Source organism: Rhinoraja longicauda, chromosome 35, assembly GCF_053455715.1.
Source record: "Rhinoraja longicauda isolate Sanriku21f chromosome 35, sRhiLon1.1, whole genome shotgun sequence".
Classification (NCBI taxonomy): Eukaryota; Metazoa; Chordata; class Chondrichthyes; order Rajiformes; family Arhynchobatidae; genus Rhinoraja; species Rhinoraja longicauda.
This window is the reverse complement of record NC_135987.1, coordinates 18,318,640-18,342,456: the sequence shown is the minus strand read 5'-3', so window position 1 is coordinate 18,342,456 and position 23,817 is coordinate 18,318,640. Positions and strand designations below refer to the sequence as shown.

At 44.4% G+C, this 23,817-nt stretch overlaps 1 protein-coding gene across 3 annotated transcripts in view; it reads left to right on the top strand.

Moving 5' to 3' along the window:
• LOC144609998 (calcium-activated potassium channel subunit alpha-1) overlaps positions 1 to 23,817 on the top strand; it is a 594,620-nt gene that overhangs the window by 122,876 nt on the left and 447,927 nt on the right. For all 3 annotated transcript variants that reach the window (XM_078428430.1, XM_078428427.1, XM_078428428.1), the window contains exon 2: positions 1,692 to 1,853. In XM_078428430.1, the coding sequence (XP_078284556.1) occupies positions 1,692 to 1,853 (162 nt within the window). The remainder of the gene's footprint in view (positions 1 to 1,691; positions 1,854 to 23,817) is intronic.

Genomic DNA, 23,817 nt, shown 5'->3' with positions numbered 1-23,817 from the left:
GGGCCACATCTAACTCCCTCTTAAATATAGCCAATGAACTGGCCTCAACTACCTTCTGTGGCAGAGAATTCCACAGACCCACCACTCTCTGTGTGAAGAAATGTTTTCTTATCTCGGTCCTAAAAGACTTCCCCCTTATCCTTAAGCTGTGACCCCTGGTTCTGGACTTCCCCAACATCGGGAACAATCTTCCCGCATCTAGCCTCTCCAACCCCTTAAGAATTTTATATGTTTCAATAAGATCCCCCCTCAGTCTTCTAAATTCCAGCGAGTATATGCCTAGTCTATCCAGTCTTTCTTCATATGAAAGTCCTGCCATTCCAGGGATCAATGCATGGTTTTGACCCAAAATGTCAATGTTGCCATTTTTACACCTTGCTCTTCTATATCTCTGTTCTTCCTCTCCCCTGACTCTCAGTCTGAAGAAGGGTCTCAGCCCCAAAGGTTACCCATTCTCTCCAGAGATTCTGCCTGTCCCGCTGAGTTAATCCAGCATTTTGTATCTATCCAACATGTTAACCATCTCTTTGGTTCCACAGTTGTGGCTTGACCTGTTGAATTCTTCCAACAGTTTGGTTTTTCCTCTAGATTCCAGGATTGGTAATCTTTTGTGTCTCCACTGAATACTAACGTTTTCATTTAGTTTCCAATCAATCATTTGTTCCACTGTCCCTTCAAGATTTGTTCTCGAGACTTTGTTGGTGGAGCTGCTTCCAGCTACCATAACTCCACCGACCCCTAGTCAGCTACAGCACAATGGCTGACTCAGTATTCCAAATGCTCAGCCAAAACATTATGACCTCTGACAGGCGATGTGTATAACATTGATTATTTTGAGACAATGGCACCTGTCAAGGGGTGGGATATATTAGGCAGCAAGTGAACAGTCAGTTCTTGAAGTTGATGTGTTGGATGCAGGAGTAAAGACCCGCGCCACTTTGACAAGGGCGAAATTGTTATGGCCAGATGACTGGGTCAGAGCATCTCTGAAACAGCAAGGCTTGTGGGGTGCTCCAGCAATGGTGAGTACCTACCGACAGTGGTCCGAGGAGGGACAAAGCACAAACCGGCAACAGGGTGTTGGGTGCCCAAGGCTCATCGATGCGTGAGGGCAACGAAGGCTATCCCGTCTGATCTGAACCGACAGAAGGTCTATAGTGGCACAAGTCACAGAAAATTTTAATGGTGGTCACGGGAGGAATGTGTCACAATACACAGTGCATCGCACCCTGCTGCGTATGGGGCTGCACACGGAGGACCAACAGCATGTTAGGCAGGTGGTCATAATGTTTTGGCTGATCGGTGTATACCCGCCAGTGTGAAGATGCAGGTTTATCTATTCCATCGTGTTTTATGACCAATACGGGCAAATTTTCAAAAGCAAAGTGGATTATTTCTTAACTTTGCCAATCTTCACAAATAATTCTACTCCTGCAAGTCATTAGTAAGTGCATGCAAAGCAATGTAACTGAGGTTATTACCTACATCCCTTTGGTCATTAGTCACAGCACACACACATCCTTCTGACCCTTTTAGAATTTTATATTGACATATTGATATTGGGTTTACAAAACCTTCACTTGAAGTTTGTTGATGTTGGTTGAGCATTACAGTAAATTAACTTTCCTTCTAAAATTATATCTCTAGATGCAAACTCAAACTCTCTATGTCCTTCTGTTTGCTTCTCCCAGGATGTGCACAAAACTGGTGGTGCAGCCAACCAGGCTAACGACAATCTCCAGGACCTGAATGAGAAGGAGTTGATACCGCAGGGGGAGGTGGGATGGATGACCTCCGTAAAGGACTGGGCCGGAGTCATGATATCCGCCCAGACTCTCACTGGCCGAGTTCTCGTAAGTCTCAATTTTCACTCCTCATGATGCTGATGTGCGTTGGCCATCCTATGTGGTTGTGTTGATGCATTGTTGTATTGATGGTGCCTCTGGCAACTGGTACTGCAGATGAGACGTCTCTGGATGGTTAATGGTTACGATATATTGCCATCTAATGACAATGTGAGTCTTCTGGAGGCAGTCTAGACACTGTGGAGTTGTTTGTGCATTGTTCAACACTGTTGTTTTGCAGCATTTTTGAAAGCAGTAAATTATAAGTCTGGCCAAGTGATTTATTTTTTTGGTACCTGTTACTTAAGATTGCTGGCCAGCTCTCTGATAAATGTGTCACAAATAATTGTTGCTGATGTTTACAAAGTTCCTATCTAAAAAGTAGTTAAGCGTTACAAGTGTAAATTATCCAGAAACAAGCTGGAAGCTGGAGGGGTTTCTACAACTAGGAATGTTGAGGAGCACAATGCAACCTTTCTATTTGCCAACAGATTTGTCTCCTTCAATTATCCAAGATTGGTGTAGGGTCTGGTCATGAATTACCTTCCTGATATGAAGCAGATGGAAGGCCAGCAAGTGCAGGCAGCTCTCCTGAAAGACCTTTCTTTCACACCACAGGGCCCTGCACTTTGATGGTAGACACAAAATGCTGGAGTAGCTCCATCAGTCTGAAGAAAGGTCTCGACCCGAAATATCACTCATTCCTTCTCTCCTGAGATGCTGCCTGATCCGCTGAGTTACTCCAGCATTTTGTGTCTACCTTCGATTTAAACCAGAATCTGCAGATTTTTTCCCTGCACTCTATTACCTATTTTCTCTTTGAAACCATGTGTTTATGATGGCATCACTTGGTGTGTATTTAAGAGCCTTAGTTTAGGCTGCATCGTTATCTGCTTCCTCTCAACACAACTGCCTTGGCTCTGAGTTGAAGGCAAATTAGTTTTGCATTTGGTGCCATTACATTTACGTGCATGTGGTTCGATGCCCAATTCAGGCACAGTCTCTAACTCAATCTAACTCAATGATGCATCCCATTAGGAAGGTTGGAGATTTCCCACCCAGTTTACTCCTGTGCAATAACACATTTAATTTCTCAGACTGACTGTTCTAAATTTAGTCTTACTCAAAAGGTTGGAGGAGCTATTTGTAATATCTATTTTGCAATAGATGCTATCATTTCTAAAAGACTGTTTATCCATTGTGAGCATGTAGAATACCATCTACTTTATGAATCTAACTGAATTACCAATGATCAGGGATTGATGTTGTAAAACAGTTAGTTATTGGTAATGTGATCATTCGCTCTGTAATTCAATAAAGAAGTTGCTGATTTAATATAATGAAGATGTCATGGTTTGTTAGCTCCAGCGATATGGGTCCAGTCGTGTCTGTATGGTGTTTACGTGTTCTCCCTGTAACCACATCAGTTACATGTGATTTCCTCCCACTTCCCCAAGATGTAACGGTTAAAGGGTTAATTGGCCACTGTAAATAGCGCCTCTGTGGTAAGTAAATGGAGAAATCCAAATATTTGTTTCTGAACATTGAGCCATCCTCTCTTTCAACATATTTAGTAATCAATGACTGAGGCTGTGTGTTGTAAGAAAATAACTGCAGATGCTGGTACAAATCGAAGGTATTTATTCACAAAATGCTGGAGTAACTCAGCAGGTCAGACAGCATCTCAGGAGAGAAGGAATGGGAGACCTGAAACGTCACCCATTCCTTCTCTCCTGAGGCTGTGTGTTGAATCAGTTTAATTGATTGAATGACACAGCATGAAAACAGCCACTTTGGTTCACTGAGTCCACACTGATCACCAATCATCCGTTCAAACTGTGTTCTATGTTACCCCACTTTCGAGTCCACTCCCTGCACACAAGGGGCAATTTTACATAAACCAATTAACCTACAAATCCCCACGTCTTTGGGATGTAGGAGGATAGCCAAGCACCTGGAAGAAACCCATGCAGTCATGGGGAGAACCTGTAAACTCCACACAGACAGCACAAGAGATCAGGATCAAACCCGGTCTCTGGCACTGTGAGGCAGCAGCTCTACCTGCTGTGCCACCGTGCCGCCCTGTTTGCTGGATGGGATATTGAAGTCTTTGGATAATGGATAAGTCTTTTGGAATAAGGGGTAGGCCATTTAGAACTGAGATGAGGAAAAACTTTTTCAGTCAGAGAGTTGTGAATTTGTGGAATTCTCTGCCGCAGAAGGCAGTGGAGGCCAGTTCTCCGAATGCATTCAAGAGAGAGCTGGATAGAGCTCTTAAGGATAGCGGAGTCAGGGGGTATGGGGAGAAGGCAGGAACGGGGTACTGATTGAGGATGATCAGCCATGATCACAATGAATGGCGGTGCTGGCTCGAAGGGCTGAATGGCCTCCTCCTGCACCTATTGTCTATTGTCTACCTCTTCAATAATCGTAGATGATTCCTTCATTCAATGAATGCATGTGTGGCCATCACAGCTTGCTCTTTGTGAATACGAACAGCACAGATCTACCACCTACGCAGACTGTAAATTTTAATCCAGAATTTCATAAGAAACAGGCTGCATATGTCCCTGAAGCAAAAAGAAAGAAATTTCAATTCTCTTGGGTTTCAGAATATATTCATAATTGGTCGGAAATGTGCTTCTGAAGTATTGCACCTTCAATAAATGTTCAACCTTGTGTAATAGGGTGATTAATGGGCAATTATTCACTGCGCCTATTGTTGCTCTGTCGGGGACTACAATTCTCAAGGAAGACAGTTACAAATTCAATACCTTTCGTCTGATGGGTCGCAGTTTGATCCATTTCACACAAGGGATTTGGATTTGGGCCATTTACCTTACCAATGTATGATTTAAAAGCCTGAGTTTCCTGCTTGGTTTTGTTCCATTATACCACCGGGGAGCTGTGCTGAAAAGGAGAGCTGGTCTACATCTCACTGCTGCCACCTCTGGTGGTTGGGGGTAGAAACATTTTTTTTTTCTGATGTTATTCCATCAGTTATTGGAATATGGAGCAGCATCTCGCCCTTGAAATTAGAGAAGACAATGTTCATACCGCTGGGGTGTAAGCTGCCTCCAATTTGTGCTGGGCCTCACTCAGACAATGGAGGAGTTTCAGGACAGAGAATCTGAAGAAGGGTCGCGACCCGAAATGTCACCTATTCCTTTTCTCCAGAGATGCTGCCTGACTCGCTGAGTTACTCCAGCATTTTGTGTCTATCTTACCCTAAAGTTTCAATCAGACACAACTGGTTACCAAGGCCTGATGCAATGTGCAGATCTGACTTCATAGATGCAGAGAGGAGGAGAGAAGTATTTTGGACAACATACGCTGGAATTTAGAAGACTGAGGGGGGATCTTATTGAAACATGTAAAATAGGGTTAGGGTTGGAGAGGCTAGATGCAAGAAGATTGTTCCTGATGTTGGGGGAGTCCAGAACCAGGGGTCACAGCTTAAGGATAAGGGGGAAGTCTTTTAGGACTGAGATGAGAAAACATTTCTTCACACAGAGAGTGGTGAGTCTGTGGAATTCTCTGCCACAGAAGGTAGTTGAGGCCAGTTCATTGGCTATATTTAAGAGGGAGTTAGATGTGGCCCTTTTTGCTAAAGGGATCAGGGGGTATGGAGAGAAGGCAGGTGCAGGCTACTGAGCTGGATGATCAGCCATGATCATATTGAATGGCGGTGCAGGCTCGAAGGGCCGAATGGCCTACTCCTGCACCTATTTTCTATGTTTCTATGTTTACAACAGCCTGAGGTTTTAAGAAGGGTCTCGACCTGAAACTTCACCCATTCCTTCTCTCTGGAGATGCTGCCTGTCCCGCTGAGTTACTCCAGCTTTTTGTGTCTATCTTCGATTTAAACCAGCATCTGCAGTACCTCCCTACGCATTTTATGTTCTTGTCGCTGGTTGTGAATGAGTGTCAGTGGGTTTAAAATTTAAAAAAAGGCAGATTCACCTCTCTCTCCTCACTGTTTCCCATTGAGAAATGGACCAAAATCCTATTTCAATAGCAGAGTCAGTAACAAAGCAATCTTGGATCTTTCCAGAGAGCAGAGATGTTTTAGCATTCATTTGAAATCGTGCTTCCAGGCAACAGAGCAGACACCTCGAATGTTTTGATACATTCTATTTTGTGCCTGATATAATGACCAGCCACACAAAGAGAGTGCACAGCTGAGAGAATTCAAAATAATATGAATTGAATCAAGTCTCATACAAGAATCTTGACTGCAGCCTTGGAACCTTGCAATTTGTGGACACTTGTACGTCATTTGTTTGATTCATAGAACACGGATCAGTACATAACAGAACAACACACCTACCATCGGCCCAACTCCTGGAGCTGGCGGCCTCCAGGGCTCTGGTTCGCAGAGCTCGCGGACCGGACTCGCCATCTGCGGAGCCGGCCGTCTCCGGAGACTGCGGGAGCGGCTGCGACTCGCCTTAGGCTCGGGCCGCGTGGATGCCGACATCGGGAGCTCCGGCAGCAGCAGCGTGTTCGCCCGCTCTGGATCGCGGGGCTTGGGTCGGCCCGCCGCGGATATTTCACCGTCCGGCGCGGCCTGAAATAGGCCGCGGGATTTTTTTCTGCTGGGCGGGGGCTTCAATGTCGGAAGCCACGACTGCCCCGACGTGCAGCGACAGCGTCTTCGCCCGCCCCGGATCGCGGGGCTTGGGTCGGCCCGCTGCGGGCCTTTCACCGTCCGGTGCGGCCTGCAACCACAACAGCCTGACCGCGGGAGAAGATGGCAGGGGAAGGGAAAAGACATTGTGGCCTTCCATCACAGTGAGGAGGTGACTGGAGGAGACTCACTGTGATGGATGTTTCTTTTTTTTGTGTGTTGGTTGGGGTTGTGTAATTTGCTTATTTTATTGCTTTTATTGTTGGACTGTGGGTGACTAAATTTCGTCCAAAAAACTTGTTTTTTGGATGACAAATAAAGATATCTTGAATCTTGAATCTGTGCTGAACATCTCTTATCTGCCTGCACATGATCCATATCCCTCCGTTAGCTGTATTTCCATGTGCCTATGCAAAAAGCTGTTAAATGCCACTGTTGTTTCTGTCTCCACTCCAGCACCCTCCCCCCCCCTCCCTCCCCCTCCAGCACCCTCCCCCGGCAGTGTGTTACAGGCACTCACTGCCCTTTGCATAAATAAACAACTTGCCCTGCATATATCCTTTAAATTTTGGCCCTCTCACCTTAAAGCTATGTCCACTAGCATAGTCAGAAGAAGGGTCCTGACCTGAAACGTCCCCTATCCACTTTCTACGGAGAGGCTGCCTGATCCGCTGAGTTACTCCAGCATTTTGTGTCTCTCTTTGGGCCCCTAGCATTTGTTTTTTAACATGCTAGTACTTTGGCCCGATCCAACTTGCGTACCAGTTAATTTTTTTAAATTAGAGTAAATGGCTGAGTCTGGTCTACTGACGAAGGAACTATTAATAGCAAAGTTGCACAGTTAGCTAACAGCCCGGCCCAGAGATAGGGTGCAAAAGTCAACGAGACTGAGATGGAAACCTACTGATCAGACCATGTGTCGCAGTGATGAATTATCAAATTGAGGAGCATATTTGAACCTGTAACCCCACTCTGCTGGGTAACCTTATAGGAACCTAATTAATTTAAGACGTTTCTTAAAACACTGCAGAGCCTGGGCACATTATTGGGCAAGGTAATGCTGCTGACAACTAAACTGAAGGGCTGACCTTTGATCGGTTGAAACAAATGCAGACATCAGTCAGAAGAAGTGGAAAAGGAAGGCTTGGCAAACCAACAAGTCAAGAGTGTTTTATTGTGATACTAGACCAAGTGGGCCCAAACCTCTCCTGCATTGGTGCAGCACCCTGCCCTCCCACTCTCCTCAACCCCTCCCCCTCCCCTCTCCCTTCTCCCCCACTCCCCCCTTCCCCCCTCCCCTCCCCCCCCCCCCTTTTAAACTTAAAAATGTGAATAACTTAAAAAATATAACACCGATTTCAATAAAACTACTTGCATTATCACTAAAGTGACAATGGTGAGTAAGGTGGGCCTAAAATTGTCGCACTATCGTGTACCATTTCGGCTGAAGTTCAGTCACAAACAAGGTAACAAATGAGAGTTTTAGTATATAGATGTCCCAGATAGAACAATGAAATACTTACTTGCAGCAGCACAACAGAATGTGTAAACACAGTATGCTATAAACAATATAATAAGCAAGAAATAAAAGTTTTGTGTGTGTGTGTATATATATATACATACATAGATACACAAATATACGTATATATGCACACCGATCAGCCAAAACATTATGACCACTGAGAGGCGACGTGAATAACATTGATTATCTTGTTGCAATGGCACCTGTCAAGGGGTGGGATATATTAGGCAGCAAGTGAACAGTCAGTTCTTGAAGTTGATGTGTTGGATGCAGGAGAAATGGGCAGGAGTAAGCCCTACTTTGAGAAGGGCCAAATTGTTATGGCCAGACGACTGGGTCAGAGCATCTGTGAAATGGCAAGACTTGTGGGGTGCTCCCGGTCAGCAGTGGTGAGTACCTACCGACACTGGTCCGAGGAGGGACAAACCATAAACCGGCGACAGGGTGTTGGGCGCCCAAGGCTCATCGATGCGTGAGGGCAACAAAAGCTAACCCGTCTAGTCCGAACCGACAGAAGGTCTACTGTTGCAAAAGTCATAGAAAATTTTAATGGTGGTCATGGGAGGAATGTGTCACAATACACAGTGCATCGCACCCTGATGCATATGGGGCTGCACAGGGAGGACCAACAGCATATTGGGCAGGTGGTCATAATGTTTTGGCTGATCAGGTCATAATGTTTTGGCTGATTGGTGTATACACATATATGTGTATATATTTACATATTTAAATGCGCACACACACACACACACACACACACACACTTTACTAGTTATCAGGACAAATCAGCATGTGGCATCTTAATTTGAAAGATGCAGAAATGGCAATCAGTACAAATTGGTTTAATTTGCCACTGAGAATTCCTTGCTGCCTGTCAGTAAGCACAACTGTGCATCAAAGGGAATAATTTGTGGGGAAGGGAGCCAACAGCTTCAACTAAATTTATGTCTCATCATGTTTTCCCTCCCAACTTTGCTGATTTTCCTGACCTGAACTGCTCAGTTATTGGAATAACACCAAAACATCTTTGTTTATTGTACGTTAAAGCACAAAAGTGTGCTCCGTGTGACGGCGTGTGTTTCTTTTGGGCACTCGAGGTTTCCTCTCGCGTCCCAAAGACATGCACGTTTGTGAGTGTCGGGGTTTATGGGGAGAAGGCAGGAGCATGGGGTGAGGAGGGAGAGATAGATCAGCCATGATTGCATGGTGGAGTGGACTTGATGGGCTGAATGGCCTAGTTCTGGTCCTACCACTTATGACCTATTGACCTTAATTGGCCTTTTCTTAATTGTGCTTTTCTTCTCGGGATCTGTAAAAGGTAATGGTTGGCAATAAATGCCAGTGTGGCCAATAACATGACCAGACTGTGAATAAATAAATAAACCAGGTCATGGGCTCTCTACTTCCTGTGCTCCATGGTCTGTCTCGGAGAGGCGTGATAATGTAGTGACATTTGGGAGAATGCAGCGGAATTTTGCGAGAATGTTGCCAGGGTGATATTTACAAGAAAACACCAAGATGATTTCTTGGCAATGAAAAGAGCAGATTTAATTGAGGTGCGTACAATTCTGAGAGGCAGAAAGATCTATTTTCCCTTACAGAGGGTCAGGAACCAGGCGGCATAGATTTAAGATAATTGTGAGGAAGACAGGAGTTGAGAAGGAAATGGTTTTACTAATGAGTGGTTTGGGTCCAGAACTGATTGACTTGAACTTTGTTCAAGTCAGAAACCTTTGCTGCATTTAAAAAGTCCAATGAAGTGCGAAAGTTTGCAGGGCTTTTGAGCAACAGAGCAAACATATAACATTCTTAAAGGATTGGACAGGCCAGATGCAGGAAAAATGTTCCTGATGTTGGAGTCCAGAACCAGGGGTCACAGTTAATAAGGGGTCGGCCATTTAGCACTGAGATGAGGAAAATTCGTGCAGCCAGAATTTGTGAAGCCTTATTCACATTATTTGTGAAGCCATTAGCATTCTCTTTGGAGACCATTGAGAATGAGTCTCTTCAGTAACAATTTGGGTCAGAGTATTAATGGAACCATCCACACACAACGAGATGACACAAAAATATTACCCAGGAGCTGGGAATTTAGAACAAACATATAGGTTGCTGTCAGATTTAGAAAGGAGAGTGATGACACTTTATGATAGATTTCTTGTGAAGAACATGACTTCCACTGCTTCACTGTCTGGGGAGACTCCAGGAATGTGTTAATAATGTGGAGGAACTTTCCTTGGGTTCAAAAACAAGTGAGGGAACCTTGGGGCAATTCATGGGTGATAAATGATTCAACCACACGATGAAGCTGGTTGCAAGGGAGCAGGAAATCAGGTTATCTTGCTCGGATGGTAAACTGTTATATGCAGGTCAGACATGGCTTTGGAGTGACCATACTTGGCATATTTGATGCCTGCTCAAAATGGCGGAGATAAAAGCTCCATTCACTTTCCTTTTTCCACAAACCAGGGAAAGGGATTAGTTTAGATAGGACATCTTGTTCATCGTGGACGAGATGGGATGAAGGGCCTGTTTCTGTGCTGTTTGACTCTAACTTGATCTCCTTCTCCCGGCTTCACCCACTTTCCGGCCCTCAATTCCCTTCTGATTCCACTTTTGCGTGTCCACTCTTGCTTTGGACTTTTCCCTGTCTCGAGAGGGTATAGGCCTAAGATGAGAGGGGCAAAGTTTAAAGGAGTTGTGCGGAGCAAGGTTTTTACCCCGAGAATGGTTTTCATTGCCACAGAGGGCAGCGGAGGCCAAGTCAGCGGATATTTTTAAGGCAGAGGAAGATGTTCTTGATTAGAATGGATGTCAAGGGTTATGTGGAGAAGGCCGGAAAATGGGATTAGGTGGCAGAGAACAGCCATGGTTGAATGGCAGAGTAGACTGGATGGGCCAAATGGCCTAATTCTATAACTTGTGAACTTGTATGTGCCTGTAACATGCTGCTGGGGTGATGTTGGAAGCAGATGTGATAGTAATGTTGAAGAGGCTTTCAGGCAGACACGTGATCAGGAAGGAAGTAGTGGAATACTGATCATATGAAGTTACCTGGGATTTATTTAGATTGGTGTTCATCGAGGACATTTTGGGCCTGTTCCTGCACTGTTTTGTTCAATGATCCATGGTGTCCGGGATATTAATCAGTCTCTGCTAATTTTGAATGATATTTTGTGTCAGGAAGAAGCTTCTAATCTTATCCTGGGTATCACAAAAAGCTGGAGTAACTCAGCGGGTCAGGCAGCATTTCAGGAGAGAAGGAATGGGTAATATTTCGGGTTGAGACCCTTCTTCAGTCTTATCTTGGCTCATTTTGTGTGTAGAGCAGCAGTCCCTGGTGTTTCTGGAATGTGTGTTCCTGACTTTAACCTTGGGTCAGGGCAGAAGGGCGATTTTCTGGGTGATTTCTGGGCGATTTTCACAACCACCTGAATGAGACCAGTTAATTCACTTTCAGCTCTGATAGGTTGTTTACATAACTGCACAGACGCCAAAGTCCCTTGCCTGTGAAATTAATTACGTTGTTTTGGCAAGTTCTGCCGCACTCCCCAGGGCTGGAGTCTGGAGGCTTACATCACGACAGCTGACCGGCATAAAGTGGACCTTTGGGAGCTGGGGGTTAGAGCCTACCAGAGCCTCTGTTGCCCAAGACATCAGCCCACTCACGCAGAAAATGAGAGAATGCCGAATGAAGCAGCTACTCTCATAAGGAGACCAGTGTGTGAGCTACCTTCAAGGCAGTAAACATCTTAATGATCCCTGCCGTTTCACACAGCTAAAAGCAACTGCACGCAAATGGCAGAAATGGAATATTAATGAGAGTATTTAAACATTGTCCAACCAGGTTTATACCACACAAGTTATAATCTGGAAGATTAGCATGTGTGAATGGATATATTTTTTGGTTGATTAGTTTAGTTTAGAAATACAGTGTGGAATCAGGCCCTTTGGCCTACCGAGTCTGTGCCAACCAGAGAGCCTCGCGCACTAACACTATCCTACACACACGAGGGTCAATTTACAATTATACCAAGCAAATTAACCTATAAACCTGTACGTCTTTGGAATGTGCGAAGAAACTGGATCCCGGAGAAAACCAACGTGGTCACAGGGAGAACGTAGAAACTTCATTCAGGCAAGCACCTGTAGTCAGGATTGAACCCGGGTCACTGGCGCTGTAGGGCAGCAACTCTACCGCTGTGCCACCATGCTGCCCTGTGTGAATGTAAATATAATTTTTGTTGACCAGCTCTAGAACCATGAATTTGTTACAGCACATGGTGGTAGATCTTTTTGCCCCACAGTGTTTGGCTGTGTTTTCCGTGATGCAGGTACACTATGGGTACTGTCTGTATGGACATGTCCATTCTTCCTGTGACCGCATGGGTTTTCTCCAGGTGCTCCAGTTTCTTCCCACATACCTTTAGGTTTGCAGGTTAATTAGGCTTCGGTAAAAATTCTGCCCGGTGTGTAGGTAGTGTTGGTGTCTATTTTAATGCTTTTATTGTGTAATTTGCCTATTTTAATGCTTTTGTTGTTGAACTGTGGGTGACTGAATTTTGGCCAAAAAACTTGTTTTTTAGATGACAAATAAAGATATCTTGAATCTTGAATCTTGTACAGGGTAATCATCGGTCAGTGCCGACTTAGTGGGTCGAAGGTCCTGTTTCCGCACTGTAAGTCGGGTCACTTCTTCAGACTGAAGAATAAATCAGTCGAATTTATAAGCATTCGAAAGTGGGATTAATTGGATAATGCTTTCAAAGAGCAAAAACAAGGATGGTGGGCTGAATAGCCACAATAAACAATAGGTGCAGGAGGAGGCCATTCGGCCCTTCGAGCCAGCACCGCCATTCAATGTGATCATGGCTGATCATTCTCAATCAGTACCCCGTTCCTGCCTTCTCCCCATAGCTACAATTCATTGGTGCAACGAATGAATCGTGCAACACCATTCATTAGTGCAGTGTGGACTTGGTGGGCTGAAGGGCCTGTTTTCATGCTGTATCACTAAACTAAGCTAAACAATTTCTGCTAAATCCATGCAAAAACCAAATTGTTGCTGCCACATGCATGCAAGTCCACCCTTTGTGGCTGAATGGGGAGAAATCAGGCAAGGAGAACAAATGCATTTTATTGCTTCAATAAATATTCCTTGTCTTTACCTGCAAAATAAGCGAACAATGATTTCACTGAAGATAGGCACAAAAGGCTGGAGTAACTCGGCGGGTCAGGCAGCATCTCTGGAGAAAAGGAATGGGTGATGTTTCGGGTCGAGACCCTCCTTCAGACTGAGAGTCGGGGGAAAGGGAAACGAGAGATATAGACGGTGATGTAGAGAGATGTTCACTGAGCCTGATGACTCTGAAAGAAGAGCATGAATCAGAAGGATGAGGTTCAAAGACCACAAAAGTCCTTCCTGTCACCACACACTCCCGTAGAGTACAGCTTCTCTATTGGTGACGGGCAATCAGTCATTTTGCCCATTAAGGCCACAAGTCACATGCAGCTTATTTTATCAGGGATTACCCACAAAGGAAAATGTGTTGACCAGGTATGTGGAATCTGTGGAACTATTTCCTGACACCAAAAACTAATCTCCTGAAACTCTAGGATCCTGATCTGATGTTACAGCCTGTGTTATTCCACACTGACATGTTACATTCCCCACTTGAACTTTGCCGTACCACAACTTTGACATTGTGTAGCATGTTCAGCCATCTCCATCTATACTTTTAACCTCTTCACTCTTGTATTGAACTATTTATTTGATCAGTCTGAAGAAGAGTCTCGACCCGAAACGTCACCCATTCCTTCTCTCCTGAGATGCTGCCTAACCCGCTGAGTTACTCCAGCATTTTGTGATATCTTCGATTTGTACCAGCATCTGCAGTTATTTTCCTACACTATTTATTTTCTGCAATCACAAGGTGGCTAGACTAGATAGCTCCCTGTAGGACATGAGTGAGCCAAGTGGATCTTTACAACGATCCATTACCTTCAAGGATACGGTTCATACAAAGTTTACCAAATTTATTTTATTTAAGTAGAAGTTGATTTTTTTAGATAATTTTTTTTTGAAATTCTAAACATTGTCTTTGATTTAATAGTCTAGAACTTTACACTATTAGTTTGGTAACAAAACTACCACATTACCTTTTGTTTGTGGGTTATTTATTGGTGATATTGAAATTTGGCCAAACATTTCCAATCATTCTTGCCTTCTCAGATATCTACAGTGAATAGAAATAAGCCGAGATGTGGCTTATTTGGAGGTTGTAGTGTTTAATGGTTGTAGGGAAGAAGCTGCCCCAGAACCTGCTCATTATTAGTTTTCAGGCTCCTTTACCTTCTTCCCGATGGCAGAAGTGAAATTAGATTGAGATTGTGGCATGGGTCTCTGATGATGCTGGCTGCCTTTTTGAGGCAGTGACTCCTGTAGATCCCTTCGATGGTGGGGAGGTCGGTACCCATGATGGACTGGGCAGTGTTCACCACTTTCTGCAATCCTCTTTGTTGATGGGTGTTCATGTTTGAATATTTCAGGCTTGCAACAGAACTGGGGAATGTTGGAGATAAGTTTCATAACTCCTTAGAGGGAGTACAGAGAAGGTTCACCAGATTGATCCCTGGAATGGCAGGACTTTCATATGAAGAAAAACTGGATAGACTAGGCTTATACTCGCTGGAATTTAGAAGACTGAGGGGGGATCTTATTGAAACATATAAAATTCTTAATGGGTTGGAGAGGCTAGATGCGGGAAGATTGTTCCCGATGTTGGGGAAGTCCAGAACCAGGGGTCACAGCTTAAGGATAAGGGGGAAGTCTTTTAGGACCGAGATGAGAGAACATTTCTTCACACAGAGAGTGGTGAGTCTGTGGAATTCTCTGCCACAGAAGGTAGTTGAGGCCAGTTCATTGGCTATATTTAAGGGGGAGTTAGATGTGGCCCTTGTGGCTAAAGGGATCAGGGGGTATGGAGAGAAGGCAGGTACAGGTTACTGAGCTGGATGATCAGCCATGATCATATTGAATGGCGGTGCAGGCTCGAAGGGCCGAATGGCCTACTCCTGCACCTATTTTCTATGTTTCTATGTTTCTAATGCAGAAAGAGGTGTGATGGGGAGAGAAGAGAATGAAAGGGATGATCTGTGTTGGAGCAAGCAGGACTGACGGGCAGGTGTGATGGTGTTGTGTGATTGACAGTAACTTGCTTCTGTCTAACAATTCCCAGTTACTTAAGTGAGCCTGATCTTGATGGACAATTTCACTTTTCATGATTTCCTTTATGTAATAATTTTAACATTTTTCTTCCCAATCTTAATAATTCATACTGCACTGTCAATTATTAGCTGGAAAAGAAAAGCCCACAAGTTTTCATCTCTGAAGGACTCGCAGAGTGTTGTAGCACAGAAACACTTTTTAGCTCACAATTCCACGTCGACCCGCTTACACTGGTCCTACACTAATGGCATGTCATCCTCCCTCCATTCTCAGCAACTCCCTCAGATGCTACCACCCACCTTCATACCAGGGGCAATTTACAGCGGCCAATTCACCTCTCAACCTACATGTCTTTGGGACATGGGAGGAAACTGGAACACTCGGGAGAAACCTACCTGATCAACTCAGACCATGAACAACTTTTTCCCCTCTGTTATCAGGCTTCTGAATGATCCTTCCATAAGCGAGGCCACTGGCCAATTCACCTCTACCCCATTGCGGACATTAGACTTTGTCTATGGAATTGATGCGCTACAATGCTGAGAACTATATTCTGCACTCTGTATCTTTTCCTTTGCGATATCCATTGTACTTGAGTTTGACTTGATTGTCTTTATGTGGGGTAAATCTAATCTGTTTAGATAGCATGCAAAACAAAGCTTTTCACTGTACCTCGGTGCACGTGACAATACTAAACCTGAACCTAAACAGAAGGAAATTGTGAACTCGACACAGGCAGCATCCAGAGTTAGGATTGAACATTGGACACTGGAGCTTTGAGGCAGTAACTCTATGACCTGGGTCACCTTGTCACCAAAGGGATGTTGTTAGCCATCAGATCATCTTCCATTTGCCACAAGAAAGTTTTATTTTGGTTAGTCTGAGTGGGGGGGAGTTGTGTGTTGAGGTTTCCCTGCAGTGTTGCTTCACACTGAATGGGGCCTCTTGGCACTGAGTTGCCTCTTGAGCAGAACAGTGCTGGAGGGACTCAGCAGATCAATAGACAATAGACAGTATACAATAGGTGCAGGAGGAGACCATTCGGCCCTTCGAGCCAGCACCACCATTCAATGTGATCATGGCTGATCATTCTCAATCAGTACCCCGTTCCTGCCTTCTCCCCATACCCCCTGACTCCGCTATCCTTAAGAGCTCTATCTAGCTCTCTCTTGAATGCATTCAGAGAATTGGCCTCCACTGCCTTCTGAGGCAGAGAATTCCACAGATTCACAACTCTGACTGAAAAAGTTTTTCCTCATCTCAGTTCTAAATGACCTACCCCTTATTCTTAAACTGTGGCAGCATCTGTGAAGGGATTTGGCACGTGATGCATCGGGTCAGGACCCTTCCTCAGACTCTGAAGGAGGGTCCCAACCCAAGACATCGTCTGTCCATTTCCTTCCGAGAATGCTGCCTGACCCATTGAGTACCTCCAGCACTTTGTGTTTTGCTCAAGATTCCAGCATCTGCAGTACCTTGTGTCTCCATTTTACTGGATTCGGTCTCAGCTTCCCAGTGACTGGTGAGCAAGCAGAGGTGGAGAACCGAGGGTTCACTGATGGGGTGGGCAAACAGAGAATGACGTAAGAAAGGAGATGCCAGATTTCAGCTTGGAGGCCACGGAGATCTGAGGTTTGAGGCTGCAAATGTTAGGAGTGTTTGACCACATGAAACAGCATGGTTCAGGCAGACTGAGACTGCCAACAATCAGCACCACCTGATGTAATGTCACCACTGCTCCTTCCTCTTTGCCTGACAACCTTTTGCCTCCTTGTTTCCTTTTGTCACCATTTATCTCTTTTTCATTTCAAGCTTTCACCCACCCATGTGGCAATCAACCTCTCTCCCCCCCACCCCCACCACTTCACCTATATCCACCTATCACTTGCCAGGATTTGTCCCACCCGCATCTCTCTTCCAGCTTTCTTCCCGCCTTACTACAATGAGTCTGAGGAAGGGTCCCAACCTGAAATGTCTCCTACCCATGGCCTCCCGAGATCCATTGGAGTTCCTCCAGCACTTTGTACTCTGCACACAATCCGAGCATGTGCAGTTTATTTTCTCTTAACCTAATGTAACCATCAAAGAGATTCTGGGTGTGCATATACACACACATTCACCAGCAATCCTGAAGGTGCCTAGCCAAAAGTTGACAAATTTAACTTTAATTGCATGGCCCCTAGCGTGTTGACTCGTATCAATGTAGCAATCGTGACACACACAAACTAAATCTTAGGTTTATTGCAACAGACATTTTAGCGACACCTGTTACGATCCATTATTATTGGCCATTTCCACCTAATCTGCTATTAAGGTTAAAGTACGGCTGCTGCAGGCTGTAGTTTTTTTTCTTTCCTCTTTTAATTTAGTTGTTTAAACAATAAATGGAACCTCTCGAGATAGCAGCATTAATTTGTTGACTTTGAAAAAGTTTTGCCAGAAGGCAACAGAATACCATTAGGTGAAAAATGATCGAACCTATCCTCGAGTAAATGTTACAACGTTGGCCTAACAACAGACGTGCAGTGTAAACAGTTGTTCAGCGCTCAGCAATATGTTAGTGGACGTTATGAATCTGGACCAACTATCATTTGCCACATCAAGTGGCTCTCTTCTCAAGAATGTCTGTACACTGTGTGATCATGTAAATCATATTGAACCACGACATGAGGCCATTTGCACTTCATAACCTTGTGACGGTAGTGATTTTCTGTTTATCCTGTGCTCGCCACTTGCCCAGACAAGATGATGCTTGTTTTCCAAAGTGGTATGATGACGTCTTTTACTGAGAAAGAACCTGGGCAAAAATATGAACGGCGATGCAGGGCTCTGCAAATAAACCAGATCCATTTCACTTTTCATGATTTCCTTTATGTAATTATTTAAATATTTTTCTTCCTGATCTAAATAATTCATACTGCACAGTCAATTATTACCTGGGAAAGAAAAGCCCGCTAGTTTTCGTCTCTCAAGGAATCACAGAGTAATATAGCACAGAAACACTTTTTAGCTCATAATTCTACGTCAACCCGCTTACACTGATCCTACAATAATGGCATGTTATTCTCCCCACATTAAATCCCAACAACAAACCAAATCCATTCAACCATCACCCTGGGGCTTGCTGTCCTGAAATTGTCCCTGTTTGAGTTCCACATTGATAAGAGTACTCTTGTTTAGGTTTTCAAACTACTCCATTAATCCAGCCCGCCCTATCTCTTTGACCCTCAGAGATCACCATCTCCTCCTGTTTCTGATTCCCTCCATTTCCAGTCTTCTTCTGATCCTGAAATTCTCAAGCTCTGGAAGTGCCATCCTAAACATCACTCCATCCACCCACCTTCCCTCTCCTGCCACCTTTTACTCCTCCCATGCATGTTTTAAGACGCATCTTAAAACCCACCTCTTTGGGTGCCTGCCCTAATGTTATGAGATGTCGAAAACGCAAGAAATACTCAGCAGGTCAGGCAGCATTTGTGAGAAGAGAAACACAGTCAGCGTTTCGGGTTGAAGACCCTTCAGCAGAGCCGAAGAGGAGATTGAAGAAGCTTGTAAAGCTGCAGGGAGTGTGATGGGATTGGAAGAATAGACCTGGAAGTCATAAAGGAAACAGTCCCTGCAGAGTGCGGATAGGGGAGGAGAGGGGAAGATAGACAATAGGTGCAGGAGTAGGCCATTCGGCCCTTCGATGTGTCTGGTGGTGGAATCTCTTTGAAAGTGGTGGAAATTGCGAATGATTGGTTGGATGTGGAGGGAATGGATAGGCAATATTTTGGTGCGCGCACACACAAGTACAGAACAGCAATCACATCACCCTTGAGCCCAATCTGGCACAGAGATATTCGATTACATTTGCTCGTGTTTGGTAGAGTGCAGGAAAGGGGTGTTTTGTTCTCAGCAGGAGGCGCAGATGGTTTCTGAGTTGCGTGACTGCACATAAACAAGTTGCGTCTATTCAATGAAGAAAAATATCCCAAGGATATAATCTGTGTAGTAGCAATATATTAGGAAAAGCCAGAAATATCAGAGCTACACACAGAATGAGTGGATGGAGTTTAGTTTTAAAGTATGCCACTAAGTAATTGACCATTTTGGAGCTGGGGGTAAAATTAAAGTCTGACTTGTCAGTTCAACACAGAGTGCTGCATTGTCAAAGGTGACAGCTTTAACATGGATGTTAAATTAGAATATTTTTACTTTAGTTTAGAGATACAGCGGGGAAACAGGCCCTTTTTGCCCACCTAGTCCTCACCGACCAGTGATCCCTGCACATTAACACTATTCTACACACACTAGGGTCAATTCACATTTATACCAAGTCAATTAACCTACAAACCTGTTCATCTTTGGCGTGTGGGAAGAAACGAAAGATCTTGGGGAAAACCCATGCTGGACACGGGGAGAACGTACAAACTCCGTACAGACAGCACCAATAGTCAGGATCCAGCCCGGGTCCCTGGCGCTGTAAGGCAGCAACTTTACTACTGCACCATTGTTCTTGATTACTACAGGTGATAGGCAGAGATAGGCAGAGATAGATAGGTTCATGATTTTAAGGCAGAGATAGATAGGTTCATGATTAGTACAGGTGTTAGAGGTTATGGGGAGAAGCCAGGAGAATGAGGTTAGGAGGGAGAGATAGAACAGCCATGATTGAATGGCGGAGTAGACTTGATGGGCCGAATGGCCTAATTCTCCTCCTATTCCTTATGACATCTGGCGTGTTCCTGTGTTAATGTAGGAGACTCTGATGCAATTTTGAAGTTTGTCCTCTGTATTGTGTCAAATTCCACCAGATTTTCTATTCGCTATGACATTATTGTTTTGCAGGAGCCTATGGTGCAGTAATTGGTTGTTATGCTTCCTACAACAGTGACTGCTCCTCAATACTAAATGAAAACTTTTATTATCTTTCATTTTGCCTGAGGAGCCGCATTGCCCACACTCCATGAGGCAGAACCCCCTGGTTGAGTTGAGTGTGTTCTGGAGTGTGATCACACGATCTCATACCAGGTGTGATTTGTCTTTTCCCTTGAGGTTCTTGAAGGTTTGAGCAACATCTCCCCTGAGTATTCACTTCTCCAGAGGCCTTCCTTTGCTGCTTGTGGTTAGCTTGGGGTGTTGCATTGATGTTCTCTGGCTCTTTTCCTGCACTCTGGCTTGCTCTGGTGCTTCAGCCAGCACTGTCCGCAGTGCTCCAGTCATTGCCTCATTGCAACATGTGTTTTGTTCTTCAAGCTACATTTTTCCTTATTTTTTCCATCTTCCATCAATTTGGATTCCATCACCAGTTGCTTTCCGTTTGATTTAGTTTGGTGATGAGGTGAGGAAACGGGTCCTTTGGCTCACCGAGTCCGTGCCAACCAATGATCATCCTGTACACTAGTTCTATCCTACACTCTAGAGAATTTACAGAAGCCAATTAACTGACAAACCTGCTTGTCTTTTGTATGTGGGAGGAAACCAGAATGCACAAACTCCTACAGACAGCGCCTGTAGTCAGGATCGAACCCGAGTCTCTAACGCTGTGAGGTAGCAAATCTATGTATTCTTGCTATTGAGGGCTTGCAGCGTCGGTTTACTAGGTTAATTCCCGGAATGGCGGGACTGTCATATGTTGAAAGACTGGAGCGACTTGGCTTGTATACACTGGAATTTAGAAGAATGAGAGGGGATCTTATCGAAACGTATAAGATTATTAAGGGGTTGGACACGTTAGAGGCAGGAAACATGTTCCCAATGTTGGGGCAGTCCAGAACAAGGGGCCACAGTTTAAGAATAAGGGGTAGGCCATTTAGAACTGAGATGAGGAAAACCTTTTTCAGTCAGAGAGTTGAGAAAATGTGGAATTCTCTGCCTCAGAAGGCAATGGAGGCCAATTCTCTGAATGCATTCAAGAGAGAGCTAGATAGAGCTCTTAAGGATAGCGGAGTCAGGGGGTATGGGGAGAAGGCAGGAACGGGGTACTGATTGAGAATGATCAGCCATGATCACATTGAATGGCGGTGCTGGCTCGAAGGGCTGAATGGCCTCCTCCTGCACCTATTGTCTATTGTCTATCGCTGCACCACCACGTTACCCTGTCTGGAGTTACAGTATGTGCTGTGGGCTAGAGTATTATGTCCATAATCCCACTCATTGGGCTCTAATTTAGTCTAATATGAACCGGAACAAGTAAATTATTGCATGCTTTAGGCACACTAGACACAGCAACACCAACAAATATAGAATCATCAGTTAGCAGTCATTTGTATCAATCATCATTAAACTAGATCATGAGAGTGCAAAATCAAAGTAAGTAGAGTAACCAAAGTAGTGTGCAGTAGTAGATGTATGAGGATGTTACCAGGGCTGGAGGATTATAGTCATCAGCAGAGACACACTTGTCTCTTTGGAACATAGATTACTCAGCCTGATTTGGGTGAGTTGTGTCAAGTTACGAAAAGCCGAAACAGAATTACTAGAAATAACTAATTTCCCGTAACTGAGAGGGTAGTAACTCAAGGATGTAGATTTGTTAATTGGGAGAAGGAGTGGCTGAGAGCTGAGAAAAAGTAATTTCAGTCATGAGTGGCAGGAGTGGCAGAACTCTTTGGTCGAGAGGGTGGTGAAGGCAGACACCCAGAGCACAGTTCGATGTATTGGCATAGAGTTGAAGAGACGTGAGCTGCAGAACTACAGACCAAGAGGTGGGATTAAAGTAAAGTCTGTTTTTGACTGACCTGGAGTCAAAGGATGCTGAGCCGCCCGCCTCCTGTGCTCGACATATTTTATGACTTGATGATTAATATATTTTGTCCTGTTGTAAATCATCAGTAACTGCCCCAAAGAGAATAACCTAACAAGGAGTGACTGCTGTTTGCATTGCAGAAGAGGTTAGATTATGCCTTTTCTGCATTCCCGTTATTTTGACAGAGAAGACTGATTCACACTGGTTTCATGTCTGCAGGATGCTGCTTGCATTTGAGAGTGGCTCTGGGAACAATCTCTTCACTGGTTGTTATGGAGCATGTCACCTCTGCCTACCGTTTCTGCATTTAACCTGTCAGGGACTGGCCTCAGCTTTATTAAATGCTTGTTAATCTCCTGGAGTTTATAGGGGAGTGCATTGTTTGTCAGGTTTCTTTACAGCCAATTGTTTTTCAGTTTTCTTTATCATTATCCATTCATCCGTGGTGCATCCACCTCATTAATATTTCATTGGTTTAATGAGCTTCAAGGTGATGCACAAAATCATAGTTTGTGATGTCAGAGGTAGCTGTGTTGTGTAGATAGTCGAAGGGAAGAGACAGCCATCGTTCCTCAGGGAATGTAGGCTGGGAACAATCCACATTTGGCAATTGTGTTTGTTGATTCACACCAAAGGTATTGCTGATTTAACTATCTAGAGCCTATATTTGTTCACATTGCAAAAGAACTGATATGTTTAATTACAGGGAAAAGGACACGGTGGGACATGCTTGTCACTAGTTTCGTTTATTTTAGTTTAGTTTAGAGATGCAGTGCGGAAACAAGCCCTTTGGCCCATCGAGTCTGCGTCGACCGACAATACACACACACTAACACTACCCTACACACACTAGGGGAAATTTTAACTAGCCAATTTTAACAAGCCAATTAATATACAAACTTGAACATCTTTGGATTGTGGGAGGAGACCAGAGATTCTGGGGAAAATCCATGGGGCGAATGTGCAAACTCCGCACAGACAGCACCCATAGTCAGGATGGAACCCAGGTCTCTGGCGCCGTGAGGCAGCAACTCTCCCACTGTGTAAACGTGCAGAATGTTTTTTAGTGACTGAAAAAGTGTGTCCCTTAGCAGACGTCAAAGTTCATGGGTGACAACACCTTCATCATCCTTGCCTGTTGCTTATGCAAGTTATCCACAGTTACTGCCCTCCAGACAACCAGACCAAAGATGATTGGAAGATAGCTCCATCATCAGTCCACGGGAGCTGAATGGGATTGATTTATGTATTTAATTTATATATAACTCTCCTCCTCTAATGGCAGTTTTCAGAAGAAATTACTCTGCTTTAATTGACAATAGACAATAGACAATAGACAATAGGTGCAGGAGTAGGCCATTCAGCCCTTCGAGCCAGCACCGCCATTCAATGCGATCATGGCTGAGCACTCTCAATCAGTACCCCGTTCCTGCCTTCTCCCCATACCCCTTCACTCCGCCATCCTTAAGAGCTCTATCCAGCTTTCTCTTGAAAGCATCCAACGAACTGGCCTCCACTGCCTTCTGAGGCAGAGAATTCCACACCTTCACTACTCTCTGACTGAAAAAGTTCTTCCTCATCTCTGTTCTAAATGGCCTACCCCTTATTCTTATACGGTGGCCCCTTGTTCTGGACTCCCCCAACATTGGGAACATGTTTCCTGCCTCTAATGTGTCCAATCCCCTAATTATCTTATATGTTTCAATAAGATCCCCCCTCATCCTTCTAAATTCCAGTGTATACAAGCCTAATTGCTCCAGCCTTTCAACATACGACAGTCCCGCCATTCCGGGAATTAACCTAGTGAACCTACGCTGTACGCCCTCAATAGCAAGAATATCCTTCCTCAAATTTGGAGACCAA